Source organism: Eretmochelys imbricata, chromosome 1 (genome assembly GCF_965152235.1).
Source record: "Eretmochelys imbricata isolate rEreImb1 chromosome 1, rEreImb1.hap1, whole genome shotgun sequence".
NCBI lineage: Eukaryota > Metazoa > Chordata > Testudines > Cheloniidae > Eretmochelys > Eretmochelys imbricata.
Genome location: NC_135572.1, coordinates 342,170,769 through 342,197,568, shown reverse-complemented (window position 1 = coordinate 342,197,568; position 26,800 = coordinate 342,170,769). Strand labels below are relative to the sequence as shown.

Sequence of the window (26,800 nt, the reverse complement as noted above, 5' to 3'; positions counted from 1 at the left end):
AGCATAAACAAAAGTTTTCCCACAGTTCTGAGGCTCATTTCTTTGAACCTAATGAATATGTTGACTGGCTTTAGTTTCTCATTCATGGAAGCCATTCAGCTGTGGCATACTGTATACAGTTCTTCGCTGTAATCAACAAGCATTTCTCAACGACAGAGGGCTGAAAGTAATGTACATCTAAAGAACAATCGTGTTCCCAGTTTTGTTCATGTAAGAGTGCTAGTACATAGATTCTACTCATTAGAAGGCAAAGGATCCAAATTTGACACTGTCATTCAGCCTAGAATCTTACCGCACTAAACAAAGCCAAACATTTGTGATCTTGATTGTTCTTGTTTGTGCATGTGTGATATCTTTAGAAAACAATATTCAGGACATCTGCCCACAAAGCAAATAAAGTTTTATGTTTTTGCATCTCTCTGGTGATCGGACTTTAAGGAGAGAAATTGAGTCCATAATGCCACCCAGAATTTTCCCCAGAGCACACTCCTATCAGTAAATATCTTACAGGAGTTTTCAGTTAAAACAAAAACTGCTAAGTATGACAGAATGTCATGCTGCCGAGCTACTTTAATTAAATCATTCCTTACAAATATATCTATAGGTGAGATGATTCTAAGGTTTAGCCTTTTTATTCAAGAGTAAGCTTCAGAGCAGTAATGCAGCAATTTGGATATGTTTATCAAGTACCAAATAAAGGACAGTTGTCGAATAGCTGAATTGATCAGATTAGAAGTATAAGACAGGGATTCATTAGGAGCTTCTACAGTGCAACAAATGCTTACTGCTTTGTAAGCTACAAGGGCTTCCTCTGCTCATCATATGTGAGATCTTCTCCTATTATGATTTGCTAAGCAACTACTGATTCCATTTAATCAGTTTAAGTTGCTAGCCTGGAGAATAAAGACCATCCAAAAAAAAAAAAAAAGCCCAACTCCCTGTTTTGACTTCTGACAGTTCAAAACTTGATTTCGTTTTCTGCATGTAAACGCTCAAATTGTGAATTTCAAAGCCAAGCACAGACATAATTACCAACTTACATTTCTGTCACTTTAGACAGAGATTCCAAGTTACCAATGTGTAATTACGAAATATGCAAGGGCAGAACTGAATGTGCTAAATGACAGCTGGAAGCCTAAGATGCTCACATTCCCTGGCAATAATTAAAGCTCGACCTCTTTGCTAAACACTTTTTTCCCAAAAAATATATATCTGTACCACATTCAAATTTTTAACATAATGGGCCAGATCTTCTGCTGGAATAAAATGGCATAGCTCCATTCTTTTTTCATATAACTTTGCACTCTGTAGGTAGGAGACCAAATGGATCAATCTACTAAAAATATTGTCACAAACGTTTAGAGATCAATTTTCAGCTGGCATAAGGACCTGCCTTCCTTTCTGAGCATGCCATAAAATGAATTGTATCTACAAATCTAAGTAGTTGTGCTTCCAGCTACATGACTTACATCACAAATTAGGTAGCTAGAGTGACAAATGCTCTGATTTGTGTCCACAATTCAACTGTTGGTGTAAAATGTGAGTCCAAAACTCTTAAAAGATAAGTTCTATATGTATATGTAGCGAGACCTGAAGGTGCCAGCCACTGCTATTTAGGCATCATCTATGATATCCAGTATAGACAAACTATGGTGTCAGAAATAAACTATTGACACCACCTAGAATATCAAAATAAAAGTACTAAGAACCCAACACAAACAGGCTTACTTAGGAAATGGACTTCAATTGGCGTTTTCCTGAGTAAGGAAGTCAGGACTGAGCCTTGAAAAGTATCAGTAACATTATCTTTTGTAGCACTAAAGTAAATGCAGCTAAAAATAACACACGCTCTGCAGTACTCCAAAAAAAGTGATTAAAACTTGAGCCTGATTCATATATTTATATTTTTTAAGTGGGTTATGGAGTTTTTCAAAAAATATTTTATATGGGACTCAAATTACATATTTATGTTGACCTACTATTTCTGTAACTTTACAACAAGACAGAGCAATGTAACTAAAGGTACTCAGCGGAAACATAAGATTGGACTCCTAGGAAATACATGTTGATGTGAGATGATGCTTAAAAATGCATCGAGATTCCAAGTACCCACCTTTCGCTTCTTTATTTAAATGATTTTCAAGCCTTACTGAAGACAAGCTGTTCAGTTTGCAGGCCACTCCATGTATGCAAACACTAATCAACACATGGTGGATTGCCATGCTTACATTGTTCTGTGTGATGCCCATTCACCTGTTGTAAATGATTGCTTGTGCTCATTGAAAGGCTTACTTTACGCACCTGTGCCTAACTGATATCAATGGTAGTTGTATACATAACCTGAAAACAGAATAGGCCCTAACATGCTTGCAATGTTTTGAGTATGTCAAGATTTATTCTTCTTAGAAGCTGAAGCCAAATCTGACTTCTGTGCAAAGCTGGATGTAATGCAAAGGTTCTCTACATGGGATAACATGGGATCATGTGAAATTCACTTAGCTGGTATGGAGTGCCAGCAGAGCTGTTCCGTGTATTCTAAAGACTACACTGGAATCAATAGTCCCCGTGTCTCTGCCACCTCAGGTAGTCTTGTGAAATCACTGGCTAGATCTGGCCACCATCCTGACTCATATCATTTCTCCCACACATTGACACAGGGAATATAATATAGGAGGGATAGAGTCTTTCTGTGGCTAGGAGTCCCCCAGTGCAGAAGAACGCTACTTATTCCTCCGACTTTTAAGCCTTTTCACATACCACAGGATTTCATCTTTGGAACATTCAAGGCAGAGATCACCCTGTACAATTCATTGCAGTAGCAAAGACAACCTTAGAATCATAGAATATCAGGGTTGGAAGAGACCAGTCCAATCTCCTGCTCAAAGCAGGACCAATCCCCAACTAAATCATCCCAGCCAGGGCTTTGTCAAGCCAGGCCTTAAAAACCTCTAAGGATGGAGATTCCACCACCTCCCTAGGTAACGCATTCCAGTGCTTCACCACCCTCCTACTGAAATAGTGTTTCCTAATATCCAACCTAGACCTCCCCCATTGCAACTTGAGACCATTGTATCTTGTTCTGTCATCTGCCATCATTGAGAACAGCCTAGCTCCATCCTTTTTGGAATCCCCCTTCAGGTAGTTGAAGGCTGCTATCAAATCCCCCCTCATTCTTCTCTTCTGCAGACTAAATAACCCTAGTTCCCTCAGCTTCACCCTTGGCAAATGAAGACAGTGCTCCGGGGGAGCAATGCTACTTTACATCAGTTGAGCATCTGGCCTCTTATGTTTTACTATCACAAGAGTAATGAGATAGCTCCTATGTTGTAGCGTTTAAATGGCATCACTATATTAAAAGTAATTGCTACAATTTTTTAGTAAAACTACAGCTTCTTTTGCTGGCATCTCCCAGTAACTACAATTATGACTAGAACTCTAATATCATGCAGGTGCTTCAGATCCTATTCTTTTGTATTTGTTAATGTAACTCTGTTTTTCCAAAAATTGGAGAGTACTATGAATGTCATATAAACATACTGTTAATTGGACAGAAAGCAAGTTAGAAAGTTTACGCTCAGATGAGCCTTAACTTACAATTAAAAATATCATTTGCTCAAATGTTTCACTTAAAAAACACAGGCCAGATCCTGAGCTGATATAAACTTGTGTAGCTCCATGGTCTTCAATGGAGCTATGCCCATTTATGCCACATCTGCTCCCAGTGAAGTCAGTTTATTGCCTCCATGCTTTGTATTACATGATGAAACATCATATTTGCATTTCTACCAACAGTAATTCACATTTCTCAATCATTGTGTGTCCCTTGGGGTGTGTCTACACTGAGATGTGATTGCAGCATGTGTAGGCATTCCTGAGCTACCTTCGATCAGTTGTAAAAAATAGCAGGGAAACTACAACAGCATGGTTGGAGGCATGGGCTAGGTGCCTCGGACCCTGGGTACATACTTGGATGGTGAGCCTGTCTTGCTGTGGCTTCACGGTGATATTGAGCACTCTAGTTTGATCAAAGGTAGCTTAGGTATGCCTATACATGCTACAATCACTTCTGCCAATGCCATTAGACACTCTCTTTAGGAGAAGGGTGGTTCTCCATTGCTGTGGGAAAACATATTTAAATGTATCTTAACAGGATGCCCATTACTTGGAAAAGTGCACTCTGGACTTCTTCTAATGTGATGTATTGGGGGTGGGCGGCGGGAGGGAACATAATGGAAGGTATAATTTAACACAATTTTATGAGTTGTACCAAGGGTTTTTTAAATGCACAGAAATCGGAAAAAGCAAATATGTTACAGGTGGTAGCATTATATAATTTCAGATGCAATAGCATAAAGTTTTATATACATCATAAATCTAAACAAAATATAGAGCTCCTTTATTGAGTAAGGATGAGAAATGAACTGCAAAACAAAGTGATCCTAGATCTTTTAGGTTCATACTGTTAAAGATTATTGTTAATCGGGAGAACGATCACAAGAGATTTGGGAGGAGACAATTAAAGATGCTGGGGATGGCTGGTGTAAATCAGCATTGTTCTGCTGAAGTTAATAATGCTTCACCTATTTACACCAGTTGTGGATCTGGCTCACTATTTTGTACTGCCTGTCTGAGTGTGCAAGAGGCGGGGGAGGATGCAGGGAGACATCTCGCTCCTTCCACCCCTAATGCAAGGACCAGGTATAATTGTAACTCCTGCACTCTTCTGAGCACAAGGACCGCTCCTGCTAGCACCCTCTGGGGCACAAGCTACCCCAAAGAGGACAGTGAGAAGGCCAAGTCTTGCTCTGTCCCCCATTGCAGCTGGCCAGACATGCAGACAAGTGTATGTTGCATTCCGGGTTAGTGCTGCTCTGTGCCTCTCTGTACTTATGGTTTGTTCCTTCACGGCACACTCTGACTCAGTGATTTATAATAATAAGGGTAATACCACTAAGAGGTTGATCTGCTCCCACTGGAGTCAATGGGAAATTTGCCATTCGTTTGAATGGGAGCAAGACAGAGGCCTAAGTTTCTCTCCAGAAACCTTTATAAAAGAGTTGTGGGGAGAATGTTGCCTCTTTGGGTCTCTCTTTTTATTGTCTCTGGCTGTAGTCTTGGCATTTTTAAGGGAGTCCTTTCAGAAATCAATGTTATTTTTCTCTCTAAGTGTTTCAAGTATTCCTTTCCAAATCTGAAACAGGTTTAAACAAGATCCTGCCTTTCCCAGGAAACTGGTATAACTCACAATGTATTTATTAGATTATGTATGTTTGCGGGTAGCATGTTCTGTCTGATGAATTAATCTTGCTTCTGAGGCAGCACAGCTACAAGCCACTGGTGCTGGAACAATTTGTAGGGTGGGGTGCTGAGATCCACTGAACCAAACTGTAAACCCGGTCTATGATGGAAACCGCTTCAAGCCAGAGGGTCCAGTACCCTTACTTCCAGCACCGATGCTACATGCTGCCCCTTACTCTGACTGGATTGTGAGGTTACAGCCTGAGGGCAGTGTTCAGGCTCAGGAGGACCAAATGACAGCAAATTCAAGGATTTAGACCATCTTGGTAATTACAGTTCATCAAAAAAGAAGCAAATGCAAATAAGTGTCTACAGCTCTAGGGACATATTCATCCCAATGTCAAAGTCAGTGGTGTTACACCAAGGTTGGATCTGGTCCCTAGTGTTTGATCATCCTTTCCATAAATCCTTGATAAAGTGTGTGAGTTTTACTGTGTGCTCATAAAACAGCCAAATGTAAAAGTAAATGACCTCATACTTGCTATCTCTCCACAGATAGCTACATTTGGCAGATAGCCAAGAATTGATTGACACACATCTTACGGAACTAGAGTTAATTAATATGTCTACCAATTCCCAAACGGATCTCAGGAAGCAGAGAATCTGCTTAATGCAGTAAGCAATGGCATACTGTGTGTGGTCAAGAGACAATTACTAATTGCCAAGACTACAAGCCATAAAGAGCCCCAAATCCTTCCACTAAGCACTCCCGTCATCTCCCCCAAAACCTTATGCTTAGAACATTAAGAAGGATGCATGTTTTGAATATTAAAAGACATTTTTGTAGAGAAAAATCACTCCCAGACTGTTAAGTCATCATTCAAAGAATCTGTTATTTTTTCTATAAGAAGCAGAATCCAAATTTTAAATGACTGAGGGTCATTCATTTAAACAAAGATGTCTTTATTTTCCTGGCAATCTGCAGTCCTGAATGTCAACTCCATGAGGTGACTCTAATAATTTTGCTTCAGTGATCAGAGCAAGTCAATGTAACACAACTATGGATTCTCCCCACCCCGCAGAAACAACAGCACTTCCCCCCTCAGCTCCATAAATTAAACAAGTGATGGCTGAGAACACATCATGAGAATTTGTTCTATGAATTGAAAGGATCCAGAGAGCAATAGCCACATAGAGAACAAAGGCAAAGTGGCTTCACTTATATTATAGACTTATGCTAATATTACAATAAAAGTTTAACCTTTTAGGAAAGAACAAAGCAGAAAATGGATTAAACCTAAGACACCGCTCTCATCCCCCAAAGCTTCAGCTATGTAAAACAGTATAGCTGCACTGATTTTAGTGGAGCAACACTGATTTACATCAGTGAGGATCTGGCCCATCAGTTTTATATTTAGTTAAAAAGTGGAATGAGCTCTTCTGAGTCTATTCCATGCTTTCTGCAGCACAGAGCACAATACAGGCATTCAATAAATAAATAACAAAAGCAAGGGGAGGGATAGCAGGGACGAGGGTAAGAACATGAAAACCAGGCCTCAGAACTGTGTGTCAGGACAAACTGGAGAGCTGAGAAATATGCTTGTGTGGTCTTGTGTCTTAATTCCCAGAGGGGAGAAAGTCGCTGTGGTGTCAGACTCTACTGACTAGGAGGAGACGTGGAGGACAAAGCTGACACTAGAACAAAGGTGTTGACAATATTGTATCCTCAGATAGCTGATATCTGTCACGAACAAAAAAGGAAGCACATTTGATTTTATAAACTAGACAAAACGGGTGTATTTTTATTTGTTTAATTTTGGAGGGCAGGTAATCCACATAAGAATGGCCATACTGGGTCAGACCAAAGGTCCATCTAGCCCACTATCCTGTCTTCCGACACTGGCCAATGCCAGGTGCCCCAAAGGGAAGGAACAGAACAGGTAATCATCAAGTGATCCATTCCCAGCTTCTGGTTTAGTACTGTTCCTATGCATAAATCAGAAAACACTGGAATCAGAAGTTGGACCTATGGAAGCCACAGTAATCTAGCAACTAAATGTGCTGCAGAAATTAGTAATGATCCATTTCGGCTGGAAGAGGTCTGGCTAAACATCAGTAAAGGGTTTTATGATTTTTTTTAAGACAAAGTATTAAAAAATCCTGTTTTTACCTCGGGATGTCGTCCAATCTCAATATAGGTGCAAACTGGATGAAAAGCCCCAGTTCCGCAGGCGTACAAGTGAGTCTGGTTGTAAGCTTTAAGCACCTTGATAAAATTAGCACATTCTTTCTGTGAAGGAAAGAAAACACATATGCAAAATGAATTCTAGCAGGGAGCATGACTGCCGGACTAGAGCTACCAACTTTCTAACTGCACAAAACTGAACACCCTTGCCCCACCCCCTGCCCTGCCCCTTCCCCTTCTCCAAGGCCCTGCCCCTCCCTCCATCACTCACTCATTTCCACCCTCGCTCACTTTCACCAGGCTGGGGCAGGGGGTTGGGGTGCAGTGGGAGGTGAGGGCTCTGGCTGGGGATGCGAGCTCTGGGCTGGGGCCAAGAATGAGGGGTTTAGGGTGCAGGGGGGGGGCTCCGGGCTGGGGCCGAGGTGTTTGGAGTGCAGGAGGGGGCTCAGGGCTGGGGCAGGGGATTGGGATTGGGATGTGGGAGGGGGCTCCGGGCTGGGGCAGGGGTGCAGGAAAGGGTGAGGGGTGCTGGCTCTGGCCAGGCGGCATTTACCTCAGGTGGCTCCCAGAAGCGGCGGCATGTCCCGCTGGCTCCTAGGCTCAGGGGCAGCCAGGTGGCTCCACGTGATGCCCCTGCCTACAGGCACCACCCACGCAGCTCCCATTGGGCACTGTTCCTGGCCAATGGGAGCTGCAGAGCTGCCGCTTGGTGCGGGGGTAGTGTGTGGAGCCCCTTGGCTAGCCTTGCACCTAGGCTGGCCTTGCACCTTGCACCTAGACATGCTGGTCTCTTCCGGGAGTGCACAGTGCTAGGGCAGGTAGGGATCCTGCCTTAGCCCTGCTGCGCCGCTGACCAGACTTTTAGCAGCCTATTAAAATCTCCTGGAGTGCTTTCAATAGTCACCAGGAGATAGATGCCAATTATGGTAGATCCAGGCCAATCCAGGAGGGTTGGCAACCATATATTGGACACTCCAGTGCATTAGGCACGTTTGGCAGAATGAACGGATTTTACAGTTATGGTACTTTTATGATGTTTGTAAGACTTGTTTATTATTGGGCATTTCATTGCTATTTTGAGTTAGGGCCTACCCCACATAGCTAAAAAAATACATAGAGACAATTTCCCTTCTTTCTATTTGAGGTAGTCTCTGCCTTTGTGATATAGGTTATTTTTCCATTTGCAAAACAAATCTCATGTATAGAAACATGGCTGCCCAGAATAAAATAATTAAGAGAAATGCCTTCCTGTATTTAATCAACTAAAATTTTCAAAAAAGATGGGCAGATGGGATGAACAGATACCAAATAAATTACTGATATAACATTTAAAATAATAATATGCATACTAGCTGCAATTCATAACCTCCGCTGCCTCAACTTTACTGTAAGTCACTTAGGCCTTAATTCTGCAAAGACTTATGCACATGATTAACTTTACTCACTGCAAAGTTAGTTGGACTTCTCACAGTACATAAAGTTAAGCATGTTCACAAGTCTTTGCAGGACTCAGGCCTTAAATTTTATACTTTAAGTAAATAACAAACTGTCATCAATTCTATTTATCTTTAATTAAAAATTATTTACCTGTTTTGCTAATGATACCTTATGCTATTAAAAAGGAAAGAAATTTTAAAATCTAATCTGCTCATCAATAGTACATGGTATCTATTTATTTACTTTTTTGCATTTCCTTCCGTTTGAGCCGTGAAAATGAATATGTCAGTGTCACTTTCTGATATCTTGTGCTCTGACATCAAGCTGCAAAGCCTGGATTGCACACTGCAGAGAAACATTTAAATCCAAACAACACAGAAACTTTTTACACTGAATATTAATTTTTACAAAATGAATGGAAATATTTTTATTGCTATTTGGTTGAATACACCTTTTGAACAAGATCTAGAATTTGAGACCTAAATTAACAGTGTTTCCTGCTAAATAGTGTTCTTAAAATCTAATTTACCTTTACTTGTGGAGGAAAAATTGCAATCAACAGCAAACAATACAAATGTCAGAGTGGGAACAAATGAGAAACAGTGAAGTTCTATTGCCCACTGGGAACAGGTAGAGATTATGTTCTTAGTCCTGCAAATTGATTCATGAGATATTACCGCATGGAGACCCATTAACTTCAGTGGGGCTCCATGCAGGTGCACTCTCCACTCATGTGAATAGCTTGCAGGATCAGGAAATAGTGGCCCAATGCTTAAATCACTACCTGCATGGAACTCCCATTGACTTCATCGGATTGTAGCATCAGTCCCTATGACTTGTTTGTGATGAGAGAATGAAAAAGACTCTCAAGCACAAACCATGGCTCTGCGAGAGCAGGTGAGAATACAACTCCAAGATCTGTTATAGGCCACCATACAGGCCAGCTATAAAAAATTCAACAGGGATAGAACAGTAATGGCACCCTGATGTATTAAAATGTAAGATACACCTGACATTGTTCTTCAGATTTTTTTTGTTTTGTTTTGCTTATGCGTATTTGCATAAAATATACTGACATTGTATTAAAGATAACATCCCAGGAGACACACATGCAGAGTCTTACAACATCCTTGGCTCCAGTGCTGACCAGACAAATACACAAGTTATCCTTCCAACTGAGATGGAAGAGAAAACACAGAGGTAGTTAAGAGAATCCAGCAGGAAATTGAAAGACTGGAGATGTATGTTTCGCAAGTGTTCTCTCTTAATGTTTTTTAGCTTGACCTCTCTTAATAAAAACACAAAGACATTATAGACAGACAGATATACAAACACACACACACACACACAGACATATATTGTTTTACATAGACACATAGACTCCCATTCAGTGCCACAGTGATAGGGGTTAAATGATTAAATAGACTAAATGGTTGTAGTTTCATTTAGATGTAGGATATTATTCCTTGATTCTCTCAATTTTTATTTTTAATGTTGCATAAAAGAAAGAAGGGAAAATCTCTCTTGAAAGTGCCTGAGTATTGACACAGCATAACGCCAACACATGCAATACTAAAGATGCACAAAAGCTGAAGCTATGTATTCTGAGGTTTGGCTAAATGGACCAAGCTATGAAGTACGCTTGATTTGGCCATGTAAAATCTAAAACTGACTGATAAGATTTGCAAAATCAAAAGGATGCTGATTTTGCTCACTTGCAAACATCCTAGGCCAAATTCAACTCCACTGTAACATCACTCAGCAACGCACAGGACTGGGCTTGTAATGATTTAAAACAAGTTTACCAGCAGGAGAGTGGGGTGGGGGGAGGTATTTTTTCATGCTTTGTGTGTATAAAAAGATCTTCTACACTTTCCACAGTATGCATCTGATGAAGTGAGCTGTAGCTCACGAAAGCTTATGCTCAAATAAATTGGTTAGTCTCTAAGGTGCCACAAGTACTCCTTTTCTTTTAACAAGTTTTCAAGCTTTTTAAGAAAAGTCAGGTAAACACAGTCCACAATACATTAGGAGCTAAGGGCAAACAAACGCATACCATTCAGTTTAGCAATTTTCACAGTATATGGGCTGATCCTCAGCTGGTTTAAATCAGTGCAGCTATATTGAAATCAATGTAGCTACATTGATTTATACCAGTTGAGTATCTGGCCCATATGTACTCACACGCTAAACATGAACAGACAAATAGTGCTTATCAGCTTATCAGCATAGAGTGAGAAGGTATGAAATTGCTAAATGCATTGAGGGCTAGATCCAAAGCCCAATAAGTCAGATTCTGCTCTCATTTACATGGGTGGAAATCAGGAATAATTCCATTGACTTCAGCGCAGTTAGTCCAAATTAAACCTGTGGAAATGAGAGCAGAACTGAACTCTTTCCATGTCTTTATATGCCATAGTCGGCTCTCAGTTACTCTGGATTTATAGCAGTGTAACTTCACTAATGTCAACAGAGGTGCTTCAGATTTACACAACCATATCTGAAAGCAGAATTTAGCTTCGTCTCTCCAACTTTTAATTCTTCCTTGATTCCCGGTGGAACAGATTTTAACCATAGATGTCGGAGAAATACAAGAGCTAATTAAACACTAGGAGGGAGATACTTACAGCTATAAACCTTTGACTATAATAAATATATTTATATAACATTTAAAATTTCTAGTCTAGCTAAAACGACTAATATAGCTTCTCTGTGTTTTACAGCTGCATAAAGTATCCATTAAAATCTGTAAGAGTAAATTCTCATACACCTCCCTAACAGATTAGATTTCTTTATACATTTTAGACAAATTTAAAAAATAAATAAAGGAGGATATTAGACCACAATAAATGACATAAAAATAAAGTTATGATTCTGATTTAAACTCTCGTCTAGTGAATAAGTTCATAGTGAAGTTTCCTGCTCTGTCACCAGGTCAATCCTGCTTGCACTTAAGACAACGGCAAGATGCTCCTTCATTTCTTAAACTGTACACTCTTTAGAGCTCTTTTTGTTCCACGTTTGTACAGTGCACAAATGGGGTCCTGGTCCATGATGGGAACTCCTAGGTGCTACAGTGATGATGATGATTAATAAATAAAATAATAATAATAATTCCAGTGGGAGTGGAATCAGGCTCTGCACTGTTGCAATGCAATGTGTGGCACTGTTGTGTCACCATTATTACCTGTGCATTATGGAATGGCGGTCTGGTTTTTCAAAGTGACCTCTTGACTTTTCCTACCTTTGTGGGTTTAGGGGAAACAAGAGTCTGTAATGTAACAGTTTGCAGCACTTCATATGAATTCCGGCAGGCTCAACATCTCAACACATGTTGACACCAAGGAATCTACTACAATAATGGAAGGTGTGGGTGTGTATTGGTTAGATCCGTGTTCAGGGTGCTGGGTTCAGGACTAGTCTACACTATGTGAAACCACTCTGCTATAGCGCGTCCGGTGAAGATGTGCTATGCCTACGGGAGAGCGCTCTCCCACTGGCATAATTATTCCACCTCAATGAGAGGCAGAAGCTATGGTGGTGGAAGAGACTCTCCCGATGACCTAGCGCCAGTGTGGGCATCGCTTTAAGTCGATGTAACTTATGTCACTCAGAGGGGTGGCTTTTTTACACCTCTGAGCAACGTAACTTACATCAAATTAAGTGCTAGTATAGACAAGCTCTCAGTTCAGACTGCTGGGTTCTGCCACTGGTTTGCTATATGTGACTTTGGACAACCTACTTAACCTCTCTGTGTCTATCAAACAGGGATGACAATAATTACCTATCTCACAGATACCATAAAGCTTAATTAATTAATGTTTATAAGGCAAATGGAGAGTCTTAGATGAAAGTTTCCATCTAAGTACAAAGGCCGAGAGCCTTAAAGGTACTTACCTTTGAGGCTCTGGGCCAAAGTATATGGTTGTCAGTCTGTTCAGGCCTTAAAGGCTCTACCAGTTTTACTAGAGTTCTACTTTTCTATCCCTTCCTAATGAGGCTGGCATGCTGGCATTCACATACCTCTAACTGTGAAACCTGGCACATAACCCTTCTTCTTGAAGTTGGTGACTGTATGTGTCAATTTCACTACAAAGCATCCATCCCGCCTTCCTGGCTCAAGGCCTGGAATGACTTAGTCTGTCTCAAACTGGGCTTGTCCCACTTGGCAGCAGGACATATTGTTGTCATGCCCTCCGGCCAGCAGGATATTGTTAATGTGAAGGACAATGCCAGCAGAGTGGAGTATTTAAGTACATGAGCTCAAAGTGTAAGACACTGGAAGCAAAACAAAGATAACACAAGAAATATAGTATGTCAGTTAAATATAGAAGATGGGAGACTATATCTACAGGAGCGGCAGGAACAAAATGAACAGGAAGTAACCAAGAGCCAGAAACTTTAATGTGCAAATTGTCAGAGAATTTTAAATGCTGCATGTGCATTACTTTTAGCCTCATTGTTCATTTATCTTGGGTTTTGACTTACGTTATTTTGACTATATTATATTTTTACAGAAACGTCAAGATTTTAAAAAAATGGACATTTTTGCATCAGGGCACTTTCAATACTATTCCTTTTCAAAAGGAATAATGGAAAGAGGCCATTTAACATTTGGTTGCTTTGGAACTGGGTATCACAAACTTTTGCATGTGTGTGAGAGCAAGGTAGATTTGTTCAAATTATTTTTAATCTACTACTACTACGTAGCATGTTTCAGCCTACCAGTGCTTTACTAACATTAATTATATTAGCATCACAAAACCCCTGTGAGGCAAGAAAGCATCATTAACTTATATTAAATGTGGGGAACATTGGAATTGCCACACTGAATCAGACCTCTAGACCAGTCTTCTGTCCTTAAAAATGGCCACGATCAGATACTTGACAGGAAGGGTCCCGGAAAAAAATTGCACAAGGCAGTTATGGAATAGTAGGCCAAATGGGGAAGTTTCTTCTTAGTCCCCATCACATTGGAGGATGGTTTATCCCCTGAGGCATGAGAGTTTATATAGACATGAGGCACAATGCATAAGTGACTGTATAAACCACAGAGTGATTCAGTGTATTAGATCTCTGGAGTTCTTGGTTCCCTCTCCTGTGCTCATGTCCTATATTTTCATCATTTGCCCAATCCTGCTCCCACTAAAGTCAATGGAAATTAAGTTGCTACATACAATTGCTCGAAGATCCTCAGCTGGAGTATATTGCTGTCGATCATTGAAGTCAAAGTAGCTATGACAATTTACATCAGCTGAGGATCTGTCCCAGAGTAAGAGAAGGGCCAGTGACACCCCTCTTGCAGACAAATACTCTAGCTCATCTGCAGATCTTCATTATAAAGTGAGAAGGCATTAAATTCTCAAACGTGTTAAGGGCCAGATCCACAGCCTGGTAGGCTCAATACACCTTGTTAGAGTCCCTAATTTGTCACTCCTCCTCCATGCAAATATGCATGTATACTTTAAAAAGAGCAGGGGAACTACCCTGAAGAGGAGATAAAGTGTTAATTAACTGTTCCAGCAGAGCCGCCTCCACCTTAGGATCAATATGTCTGTCTCACTAACAAAACATTTACATTTATTTTAAGAGGTTTCCAATATTTGTGTATCAAATTGATAGAAGGGACTATGCAGAGAGACATTAGCCTGAAAAAATAAATTACAAAGAAAATGTCTACAAGCAAAAGCATAGGAGCCAAATGCAGAATGATTAAAAAACAAACACTACAGATATGTAACACTGATTAGGCTGTGTTATGCAGACTTTTCCCGGACAGTTACAAAAATAAAGTCCATCCATCTGTCAAAACATCTGCTCTGTGTATGAAAATTAAAACAGAATTTAGGTGTTTTTCACTAGTTTCCAGTAATTATCTCTCCTTCAGAAGCTTGCAAATTGCATGCTTAGATCTGAATTAACAGAATAATGCTTTTTAATGGCATTTTAACTGAAAATCTAAAGTGTAATCCCTATTATTCTAACCAATGTCTAGACTTTTTCTCCTTCTTCTAAACAGCAGCCATTTCTTTTTATTAAAGTGTAAAAAGGTTCATAATTGGTTCCCAGATGTTACAGTGAGTGGGAATATTAGAAATATGCAGTTAGGGAATCTTGTAGGTCCAGATCTTCATCTGATGTAAATATGCATCTCCGTTAACGCCAACAGATTTATATTGATTTACACCAGATGAGCACTGAAAGAACCTTACTTTATTCCAGCTCTTCCGCAATTAAAATATCAGGAGATTTGTCCAAATTGGATGAGCAAGGGGCTTTAAAGATATCATCTCACAGCTGGAAAAATAAAACAAATTAATCATGTGTTTCAAATGAAGTTGGGTGGACATTTTCTATATAAAAACCTGTAGGTTTCATCTTCACAGTTAGTGAATATGTTTACTTTTTCCCTTCTATCTAATTAGTTGAATTCTGGAATAGCAGGGTCAGGGATATCCGTAAAGAATAAATAATCCCTAATATTATTGCTGTCATTCAATTTATTCCACTGTTGAAAGATGTTCTCTAGTAATCTTGGAATTTATTTTGTTCTTTCTTATACCAGTGCATTATTGCCAGCTGTGATCAGTTCAGTCTTAACAAGGTGGGTATCCCTTTCAGAGTGCAATAGTATTAATTGAAGAAAAAGGTTGCTTAAATGTCAAAGTATGCAGTGGTGTGTAGCTGTGCCAACCCCAGGATGTTAGAGAGACTAGGTGGGTGAGGTAATGTCTTGTTTTGACCAACTTCTTTCTGTTGGTGGGAGAGACAAGCTTGCAGCTCAATAGCTTCTTTCTCTCACCAACAAAAGTTGGTCCAATAAAAGATATTACCTGACCCACCTTGTCTCTCTATTGAAATAAATATTATTTCCTAATAGTTGGTGACGCACTCACAACCAATTCAACCCTTAGCTTAAGCTATGCTGCCGTTACATAGGAGAAACTGAAGATGAAACTTAGCCTCTGATCCTGCAAATATTTTGCAACTTGAGTAACTCTACGTATGTGAGTGGTCCCATTGAGCGCTCCATGATGGTGAAATGCACTCTACGTGCTATAATGGCACTACCTGCATGCGTGCAATTGTTTGTAGGATCCTTGTTTTCATTCTTGTTCACGTGTAATAATATTGTTTAAGAACTATTATCCTTGCGTTTTGCATTTGCATTATGGCAGTGCCTACTAACCCCAGTCTCAGAGCAGGGTCCATTGTACTAGGTAAGTAACAAAGACGACAACCTCAGCTACACTGTAAAGTTCTGTTTTGTTGTAACATTGTAATTCAGTTATTATTGTAAATATTGTCTGGGCACTAAGAGCAAAATTCACTCAATAAAAGATCCTCCACGCCATTTAAACCCCACTAAAGGTCTGTGCAAAGAAAACAGGTGGAACAGCTATACAGGGGCATCTGTACACAGCAGTAGGATCTTCATGATGGCCCTGAATAGGCTGGTGCAGAATTCCATAATGGGAAAAGGCCAGCACCCCCTGCAACTACCATGGAGGGACAGCAACTTCAGCCACTCCCATTGGCTCTGTGTAGGAGGAATGGATTTTCACCATCCTGGTGGATTCCACCCGTATTAATCAGGCTCTATGCAGAGGAATGGATTTCACACAAGAGGAGTGTGCTTACTGCTGTGTTTATATGTGTGCATAAATAAATGCTATAACTGGTTCATATCATAAATCTATGTCCTTCTCTTTATTTAACAGCCTTAGTGATAACTATACTTTTGAATGGTGTTTCTGGTCTCCAAGCTTTGAAAAAGTGGCTTGAATCTGAAACATAATCCATGATCGTTACATAGTCTTCTGATAAGTATGACTTGAAACCTTCAGACTATGTCAGCAACAGCATTACTCATATGCAGGATGGGCAGAGCAGGAAGTGCAGAAGCAGCAGTGATAATCACAAAATTGGATTCCTCTCTGCTGTTGAGAGGGGACCTGAGAATTTTCAGAATGAAGCTGCTTAGATGTTGATAAGACTTTTTTGGGGAACCTGACACATCCCACTTTAGTGTAGCGCAGTTATCTTCCTGACTAAGTGTTTAATGACTAGAGTCTTATCTACCTGATTTCTTGACATGACAGAGTGTGTGAGAATTTTGAAAATACACAATGTAGACATGTCCTAGGATATGTCCTCTGAATTTTCTTTATCCATTATTCACAACTGATAAAAGAAAAGGAAGCCAATTTACAAAGCAGATTAGAAAAATCAACCACTGGGAAAAACAAATATATCTTAACGCTTTCAAACCTCAAAAGGTGTATGTCATTTTTAGCAAATAGTTTTATTGGAAGCACACTTGTGCACGGTAGTCCTATTGAGGGTTCATTTGGTCTCAGCCTTGCGTCAGTGGGAGAGGCATAAAGACTCTATCTACCTTCCTTCTACTCTGAGCAGCAAGAGGGCACAATAAAAGTTCCTGTGCTCTGGGAGTACTCAGCTTGATCACTTTTGTCATCATGACCATTGAACTCTGACCTGACACTAGCCCAAGATATGGAAAAGTAAAGTCCTTCTGTTTTTTCTTCCTTCCAATTCTATTAAAATTCAAATCAAACAATTTTTCAAGGCTGCAAATGACATATTGTCATTCAACAGATGCAGCTAATAATTGTTTTGGGCTCATAAACAACTACAGTGAGGCCAAGAAAATACTGTGGCCTAAACACTTGTTTTAATGACCCCCTCATACTTTTGTACATCTGGCTAAAGCAAAGAATACAAGATAAACTGAAGCTTTGTGTGGACAGATTCCAGCAAACAAGTGGGATTTCAGTATGTATAAACTGAGATGCTGAGTTGAAGTACAGCCCTCTAAGTGTCCCTAAGCCTCTTTTTCTCTAGGTTATTAATAATATTTTTACAACGTATTAAGAATCAGTTTAATCAAGGAACCAAATAATATTCCAAGAATAACTTGAATAAGCCTAAAAGAAACAGCAGCCTTGATAGTGGGATATGAGAAAGTTCTTTTTCCAGCTAGCTCTAAAACAAACTTTGTATACTTTATTGAATGGAAAACTCTCCCATATCTTGGGATTTATTAACCAAGAAATTAACAATGCCATAAAGTTAGGCTCAAGGCTTCTCATGAAGCCTGTCTGCTATCTGAGTTCCTTCCTCGGGGTTGCTCAGCCCTCACTCTAGAACAGGAGTTTTCAAACTTCATTGCACTGCCATTCCCTTCTGAGAACAAACATTACTATATGACCCTAGGAGAGGGGACTGAAGCCTGACTCTGCCTGAGCCCCCCCGCCCCAGGTGGGGGGGGGGCAAAGCCTAAGCCCCACCACCCTGGGTGAGGAGGCCAAAGCCAAAGCTGAAGGGCTGCAGCCCCAGGCAGGGGGGCCTGTAACCTGAGCCTCGCTGCCCAGGGCTGAAGCTCTCAGGCTTCGGCTCCGAGCAGTGGGACTCAGGCTTAGGCTCTGGCCTCGGGCCCCAGCAAGTCTAAGCCAGCCCTGGCGACCCCATTAAAATGGGGTCCCAACCCACAGTTTGAGAACCGCTGCTCTAGAACTTCTAGAGAGTCTCTGCCATCTCCCTTATAGCTGGCTGTGGGTATAAACCACACGCCTCATTGAATCAGCAGATCTCACTCCACATTCCCTAGCAGGATTAACACCTGTTGGCAGGGTGGGGTGTTTCAGACATATGCCATCAGTCTCTTACATGCACATAAAGCACATAGAAGCGGTAACAGTCACTCTTTTCTATTCCACTTTATGCACATCCTGAAATGATTTCCAGACACAGTCATCTAAGATAAATATACCTAAACTTCTGAGATGAAAGTGACAAATTAATGCATGAAGTGCTGAAAGCAAGCAACAGAATGCTAGATCTATAGGATGCAGTTGCTTAGCAATATGTACACACATAAATAAACATATACTATAAGCTTGACTATGAAGTTACGTGCTCCATAACATGGGAGTCCTGATTTTTGGGTGTGGACATAAAGCTATTCTGAGTTCCATGAGAGAAACCAGGCAGAAAATCCTTAACTGATGGAAGCCTAAAATTCCCATTCAATTAAAATTTAGCATGTACTGAATCAAGAGTTGTCAAATTATGTTTCCTGCAAGATTCACAACAGGGAATCTTATAGGGACCTACAGCTTTAGAAGCAGTTAATCAGGAAGGGATTGTCTAAATTAGAAAGGAAGTAATAGGTGATCTGTTCCAACAGAGATCAGATTGTTTATCCACATAAATAAGTCTCTCTTTACTTATTGGCCTTAATATTGTGGCTTCACCATATTTGGAATACAAATTTCCCTCTCATCGGCAAAGCTCTCTCTTTCTCTCTCTTTCTTCTTTAACGATCTTGAACTGTTTTTTTAACAGTTGTGGAACTAAGAAAACAAAGCTATAGTTTTAACTTAAAAATAATTCTACACAATTTTGGAGAGTATTTTAAAAACTTTCTCTTTGACCAATAGTTTGGTTATTTTTACACATTTCAAAGGAAAATGGATATTAAGTCTGCAAACAGTTGAGAGGCATTTAGAAGGCTAGCTGTTTGGCATGCGGTGCCAGCAGTATCATAGAAAGATGATCAGGTGTGGACTAATGCAAGTGGGGAATTCTGAGCTATGCTGCAAGTGTATGGAAAAAGAGAGAAATGTGCTTTTGGAAACAAGCTTGCTTGAGACTGTGAAGTGAAACCAACCCTTCCTTCCATTAAAACAATAATTTATCTGCCCAAACAGAAAGAATTTGAGGCAGAACTAGAAATAGATAGATCAGTCCTTTAGAAATGAACTGCTATGAAGACTTGAATCTGAAGTCAGAATTCCTGAGAGAATTCAGGGACTGAAACATGCACATCATTTTTACTAGTTATTCAAGTGAGCATGTTGCTTGAAAGATATAAGCGGTACACTTACCCTGTCCACCTATGGAGACAAAATAAATCATAACAAGGAATCTGTCTAGAGCAGTCCCAAAACAGCAATCACTGGTGGCACAGTAGCATATAAAAAGAACCCTCAATCTTTGTCAAAGCCAAACTCGGACTCAGAGGAAAACTCCATCAGTAGAAATCCGAAAACCATTATTTTGTGAAACAGTTTTGTTTCCCCTTCCTTCCCCCCTCCCTCCCCGGTCCGAACCCAGTGACTTCAAAATAATTTCTACATTTCTAAAAACAAAAGTGCTATTTGTGCAAGGCTCGTAATTCAAGGCAGGAGTTCATTGCTGAGAAAATCCTGCACTGGATTTGATGAAAGTAAGCTTTCCCTCAGAAGCAAATCTCTCTAGTCACTCCTAGAATAGAAAAATAATCCATAGACAGGAAAATTTAGCTCTTATCCTTGATCCAGATTAATTTATCCATCATAATCTGAGGTTTCAGAGAATCTCACGATACAAGAACGAGTACAAAAGTATATTCATCATATTATTTTCCTTAACGTATGGCAAAACTAATTTTTGCCATCATTTCAAGGATATTTAATTATGTTCCTATATTATGAAATTACCAGTCAAACTGTGTAGCACCAGATAGGATAGAGTACTTGAATTGCCATCACTAACTTAATTCTTCCTCTACTCAAGTGCTCAAGGCACTACCTTGCAGTAATTGATTTGCCTTGGCCAGTTTACACAAGGCATCCTATGCCAACTCCTAAATGAAAGCAAACACCAGATTGGCGTCTGAACTGACTGATTACAGCACATACTGTATCGTAAAGCCACTGGCTGCATTGTAGGGGGTCCATGGAGGAATTGTGCCTAACTCAGCCAGAATTCCCCTGGGGAGGAAACACATGTTACAGAGATAGCGCTGCAGTACTCGGAAAGGCTCCAGTGTTCGACTCTTCTCCTCAGCATGCCAGCTCACCTCCGCTGGCCAGTGGCAAGGAATTATACAGCCTTCATCTCCACCCTTCCCCATGTGCTTTGTGGAGCTTACACAATGCGGTTTTATACATTGGTGAGACTACATTAGCACAGTGCTTGCTTGCATTCCCCACCTAGCTGGAGCTGACTTCTATGATGGGGGACAAAAGAAAGTGGGAAAGGGTCAGTTATTACCTGGCCTGATCTTTTCTGGTTAATTTATGAGCAGGCCATCTATTTTCAATTGGTATTCTATAATTAATTTTCAGTCTCCCTCCTCAGTTCTTCATTTACAATAGCACATGAAATGAATTTACTTTTATTCATTTACTTTTACTATTTACTTTTATTCTGCCTTTATGTTTTCCCTAAGGCGAGAGGGGTAATAAAAAGAAGTTGAAAGGAATAACAATATTTTTTTTTCTCGCTTCATTTTCCAAAATGTCATCAAAAATGATTTTGGAGAGGAGAGGCAACTGAGTAAATTGCACCCTTTTGAAATCACAGATTTGAACCATCAGACAATGATTCCAAATGCAAGGCTGCAGTGGCCTTTAGAATTGCGCAGTGTCACATGATTCAGGGAGGGGTCTGGAAATTGAACTTTCCCATCTCCTGGAGATAAAGTCTTCGGTGGCATATTTGACTTGGATGTGTCCTATTTAAACTCAAAGGCCTGTGATCTCATTTACATCCATGCAATCCTCAAAGAAGGAGCTGAACAACACTTCTTGAGATGCAAAGATGCATAAATGCAACGTATCCACAAAGTACTTCATATGAGCCTCTGCTGCTGCTGCTCAGCTGCAGAGACCTCTTTAAATTTTGATTTGACTCCACATTAACAGCAGCACTGAAGTAAAATAGGCAGATATATTTTTATCTATTCAAGTAAATAAAACACACTTTGAATTCCTGTGGCCACTGATGATCAGACAAACCTCCTAGGGCTCACAAGCTGAGTCGGTGGCCAAAGTACAATTACGAGCAGACAAATGTCCACATCACAAAAACTATGACACAGTGAGCACTAATTGGCACCCCATTTGGATGGGGTAGTTTAGAAGCCAAGGAATTAATGACTTGAAGCCTGAACTACTTTTAAAGAGTAATCTTTTAAGAAGAACAGGTTGGAGGCACATGGTTTGGACACTGTGCTTGCATTATGGCTGCCTATGATGAATTGCACCAGATTGACGGATAAATACAAGACCATCATCCTGGTACCGACAATTTGTCACAATTCACTAACAATAAATTACTCCTAAAAATGCTAAGAGAAGATTTGGAATGTTCCTGTAATGCTAACAGATGCCGGTTGTCGGCGGGCAGAATCGAACCACGGACCTCTGGAGCTTAGTGCATGAGTCTCTACCACAAGTGAAAAGCCAACTCGCTGTTAGCGATGGCTGTAAAGCGAGCTTATTTTATCTTTCTCTTTAAGTGGTCTCGGTGCCATAGATGGGACAGGACACCACACCCAAGAGGTGTGTGGGTTACATTCCAATAGTGTTTCAAAGCTTTCACAAATTTATTTGATTCTATGCGGTCTAGACACCTTGTGAGAACAAACATTCTAGGCAGATTTTTTAAACTATTTCCAAGCATCTTTGGGTAGATTGGAAAGTCAAAGATTAATAGATGTTAAGGCCAAAAGGGAGCATTATGATCATCTAGTGTGACATCTTGCATAACACAGGCTATAGAGTAATTGCTACATTCAGCCTACCAACTTGATTTAGATTTAGAGAGGGATTTTCAGAAGGAGCTAGGCATCCAATTCGCACTACAAGTCAGCACCCGTAGGTGCTTTATTAGAACTCATCCTTAAAGACTTCAAATCATGGAGAATTTACCATATCCCATAGTTAAATCTCATAATTAAATACCACAAGAACTACTCCTTTGATGTCTTGGCACTTCTGTTTCCTGTGCATCACAAAATTAGGAAGTGCAGAGATGCACTGAATAGAGGAGAAGGGGAAAGTTAATCAAACCTTTTCATACTGTAACAAAATAATGGTTTGAATTCTAGGTGAAGTTTCTGCTCAGCTCCAGTTTATGCACTGGTTTTCCTGTCCCCAGTTACAATTCCACCTTAGGGTTCCAGTGACTACATAAATAACTCAAACTACACTCTCATGGTTTATGACATCACTAGAACCCCAGGATTGAATTATAGCCACATTTTTTCTTGTTTGCCTATTATTTAATCCATATGTAATGCAGAAATTGTCATGCGTTACCACTGTGGCCTGGGTGTCTGTGAGCTCTTTAAATCAAAATACTGAAACTCAGTAATGAGTTATATTAGTAGGAGCTTCATTGATCACGTCTGCACTGTGTGGTTCAGTGTAAAACCTGGGATGTATTCTGTAGGGACAATTCATTCTTTGATTGTTCCAAACTCCTGATCAGGAATCTACAGGGGAAGGTTTCAGGATGTAATCACTGTAGATCAAGGGAGAGTATCTATCCGTGGCTGAGGTTCAAAACAATACGAAACTCTGTCTCCTTTTATTGGGCTATCACATTTGCTTGTTTAGCTTGGCCATAAAAGTAAGTAGCTTGGTTGCTATTAAATATTTTACAGTTTTGCCTTTTTCTCTAATAACATTACGTTGCTATTTGTAGTTTTTCCTGTACTAAGGATAGAGAAATATCACAGCAACTCTAACTGCTAATAAAGAGTTTAATGGCAACATCTCTATACCTGATGAGAAATTCTAGTAGACAATTTTGTTTATGAAAAAAGTGGCTTCTGCTGTAAGCACTGTGTGATCTTGAGCAAGACTTTTAATCTCCTGGTGTCTCAGTTTACCCATGTGTAAAAGGGAGTCAAGCATATTTTAAAAAGTTTACCTACCTATAAAATGGACAACATACAACATGGGTATTGCAAAGCTTCACTTATTAACATTTATAAAGTGCTTTAAACACACAAATGAAAATTGCTACACAAGTAATAAAGGGTTATCGTTAGATTTAGAATATCATAATATGCTGCCCTCAGCATTATCCCATGCAAACTGAAATGTCACCAATTTGCTATTCCTAGATTGGCATGACTGGCACTGTGGATTTAAGGAATCCTTTGGACTCAGAATAAAAGATACAGTAAATTATTTCTTTTAATTATGAGGGAAAATCTCTCAGGTCATGTTTGAGGTTACCACTGGGGCAATATTAGGGAAAGACTTTCATTGCAGCTGCTGTACTGCACCTGGTTTATTAGTGGGGACTTGAATTTTCAGTATTGGCTGCCCCCCTTGAGATCAATAATTACAAATGTTAAAAATGAGAACTGTCATAAGATACAGAACTTCATTTGGGAAAGTGTGAGCAATCACAAAGGAGAAATATCTAATATCTTAGCAATGGTCCACGTTGATAGCAACATTAAATCAAATGCGCTTTATATTCCACTTTAAGCGTCCTCTCTCTGTTTAATGAGAGCACGTTGAGTTATTTTTGTGGGCATTATATTTCACATTTCCTAGGTATTGACAACAGCTATAAGGAATATAGGAGGGAAGAATGCTAAGTTTCTTTAACGATGTGCAATCTTTAATTTTATTACAGCTAGAATTGTTATATTATGTTACACCATTCAGTACTTTGTTTCTAATGCATTATTAAATGGCAAGAGCAGGACTGGAGAAAAAACTGTGACTCAGGTACTTCTGGGTGTTTACCAGCTGAGATCTAGACACACTGAGAGTTAATCCTGCTTCAGTTTTCTAACTCACCTACCAGAAACACAGTGCTGACCTGGACCCACATAAAATATTACTAGTCATTCTTTATTTATATTTAAATAGATAGAATGAACTCTTTGCGGTTTACATACATTTGTCTGTCTGGTTGGAAAATAGAAAATAAAATTTGCAATATCTTTTCTGTTGTTTACCAACATTTTTCTTCTTTCAAAAATTTTCTGACCAGCCCCGTATAATCTGTAACGCTGTTACCCTCACTTTGGGTTAGATTGTTATATGTTCTGCGCACCATACTCCCTGTTATGCCTTCTTATGCCCTTCTGCCAGCACACTGTACTGAAGCTTCTGCATGGGGATACCCAATGCAGGTAGATAGAAAACGGCAGAATGGGACTGAGCCATGGATCTACTCCACATTCATGCCCAGTGGAGTAGCTACCTTGACGTGTCAGTGAGTATACGCTGTGCAGGATATAGACTTGTTGTGTAATTCATGCACATACACACAGAGGTGACTGGAAGTGAGATTGTGACTCCAGAAAGAAGATTACGACTCCGGGAGTATTCCAGTAGCAACACAACAAAATACGGCCACTTACTATGAGTATATTGGAAACTGACTTTCTGCAATATCTGAAACTTTACCTCCCTCCCCCACACCACTTTATTATTGTGAATTTTTAAAAGAAAATGTTTTTTCTTTTTAAAGTAAAGGAAGCGTTTTTGTTCTCAGTGCTGTAGATTTCTGAGTTTCTCCTCAAGGGATGGTATTCTTGTTTACTGTAATATAACAATACTTAGTACAACGCTGGGCAGCCACTAGTTAATTTCTTCGGGTACTTCACACCAGCCAGCACTTTCTGGGTTACCGACCAGGTTAGATTTTCTGATCTCTAGCTTACAGAATATTTCTAAGGGAAGTGCTTGTGAATACATATGTGGTTTGAATAAAAAATATTTGTAGTCACTTAAAATCAGGGGACTACGAAGTGGCTAGAGACACTCATACTATAGCCAGGCACATGAAAATTGTGAGCTCCCTCTCCACATACACAGCTCTGGTTATACATGTCAGTCCTGACCTAAACCACCTCTGCTGTTCCAAAAATGTTTTTTTGATGTAGACAACTGTCCTCTAGGGACTAGGTTAAGCCCAGTGAACCCACTTTCACTTCTGAACTAAGACAGTATTAGAACATAGTTCTTCAGAAGCATAAGATCGGCATTATGAATATTTTAGTGAACCATCTCTGAAATTCAGGCCAGTAAAGTATTCACATGGGGCCAAATTCCACTCTCAGTCATAGCCATGAAACTTCACCGATTTCCCATTTGGCCCACTGTGCATGTGTCCATTTGACTTATTGTGTATATGTATCCTCTTTATCTCTCTGCTCCTATAATGGAAGACAGGACTAAACTATCAATATACACAGAGAAAATTGTTAGGACTTGTGGCGAAATCTTTTTCACTCTCATATATACAAAGATGGAGATATGTGAGTGAGAGAGAAAGTGAGAAGGTACAGTAAAGCATGTATTCATAGAACCATAGAATATCAGGGTTGGAAGGGACCTCAGGAGGTCATCTAGTCCAACCCCCTGTTCAAAGTTATATAACTGTTTCTTTCCTGAGGCACCAAAACTCAGGCAGAAAGTTAAAACCACTTAGGCCTCAATCCTGCAATGAACTCCACGCAGGCAGAACCCAAGGAAACCCTGCATGGAGACCTGCTTCAGTGAAGTGCCATGTGGGCACAAGGGTTTATATGGAGCTTATTGCATGATCAGTGGCTAACTCAGTGCAAAATTAATGAAATCAGAAGAAAATTAAATAAGAATTAATTATTCTTACTTTTAGTGGGTGCTTTTTTTAAGAAGCACTTTCTCTTCAATTTGAATGATTTTCACCCTCTTATGCATTTAAACTCAGCATCCATTTCTTTGGACCAAAATACCCAACCAACCAAAAAACCTGATGTGACCCAAATCTCATGTTAGAGTAAGAAGAGTAATCTTAGGAAAAATAAGTGCTTTAAAAATTAACACAAGACTTCATGAAATATTCAAATCCTTCACACACAAAAACAAAACACTATTATAAAGATATGTACTTACCAGAATATCTTTTCCAGCCCACTTACACTCATCCCTTCGGGTATGAGACACAGGCCAAAAAATCTAAAGAAATAAAATAAAAATCACTTTATGCCATTTCATGCTTCAATAATCACAAATTGAATACCAAGTGTTTTTTGTAGTCTCTTCACCCAGTTCCTTTCCTTTTCTCTCTTTATTCTTTTCACTGAAAAAAACAAACAAACATAAGCAGAACAAAGTGTATATGATGGGAATC

At 39.8% G+C, this 26,800-nt stretch overlaps 1 protein-coding gene across 1 annotated transcript in view; it reads right to left on the bottom strand.

The window, feature by feature from the left end:
- The window catches only part of SEMA3A (semaphorin 3A), a 196,404-nt gene that overhangs the window by 105,704 nt on the left and 63,900 nt on the right, over positions 1–26,800 (bottom strand). Inside the window, exons 3-4 of the mRNA XM_077807879.1 lie at positions 26,563–26,625; positions 7,409–7,528 (exon numbers count right to left, since the gene is read on the bottom strand). Coding sequence (XP_077664005.1) covers positions 7,409–7,528; positions 26,563–26,625 — 183 coding nt within the window. The remainder of the gene's footprint in view (positions 1–7,408; positions 7,529–26,562; positions 26,626–26,800) is intronic.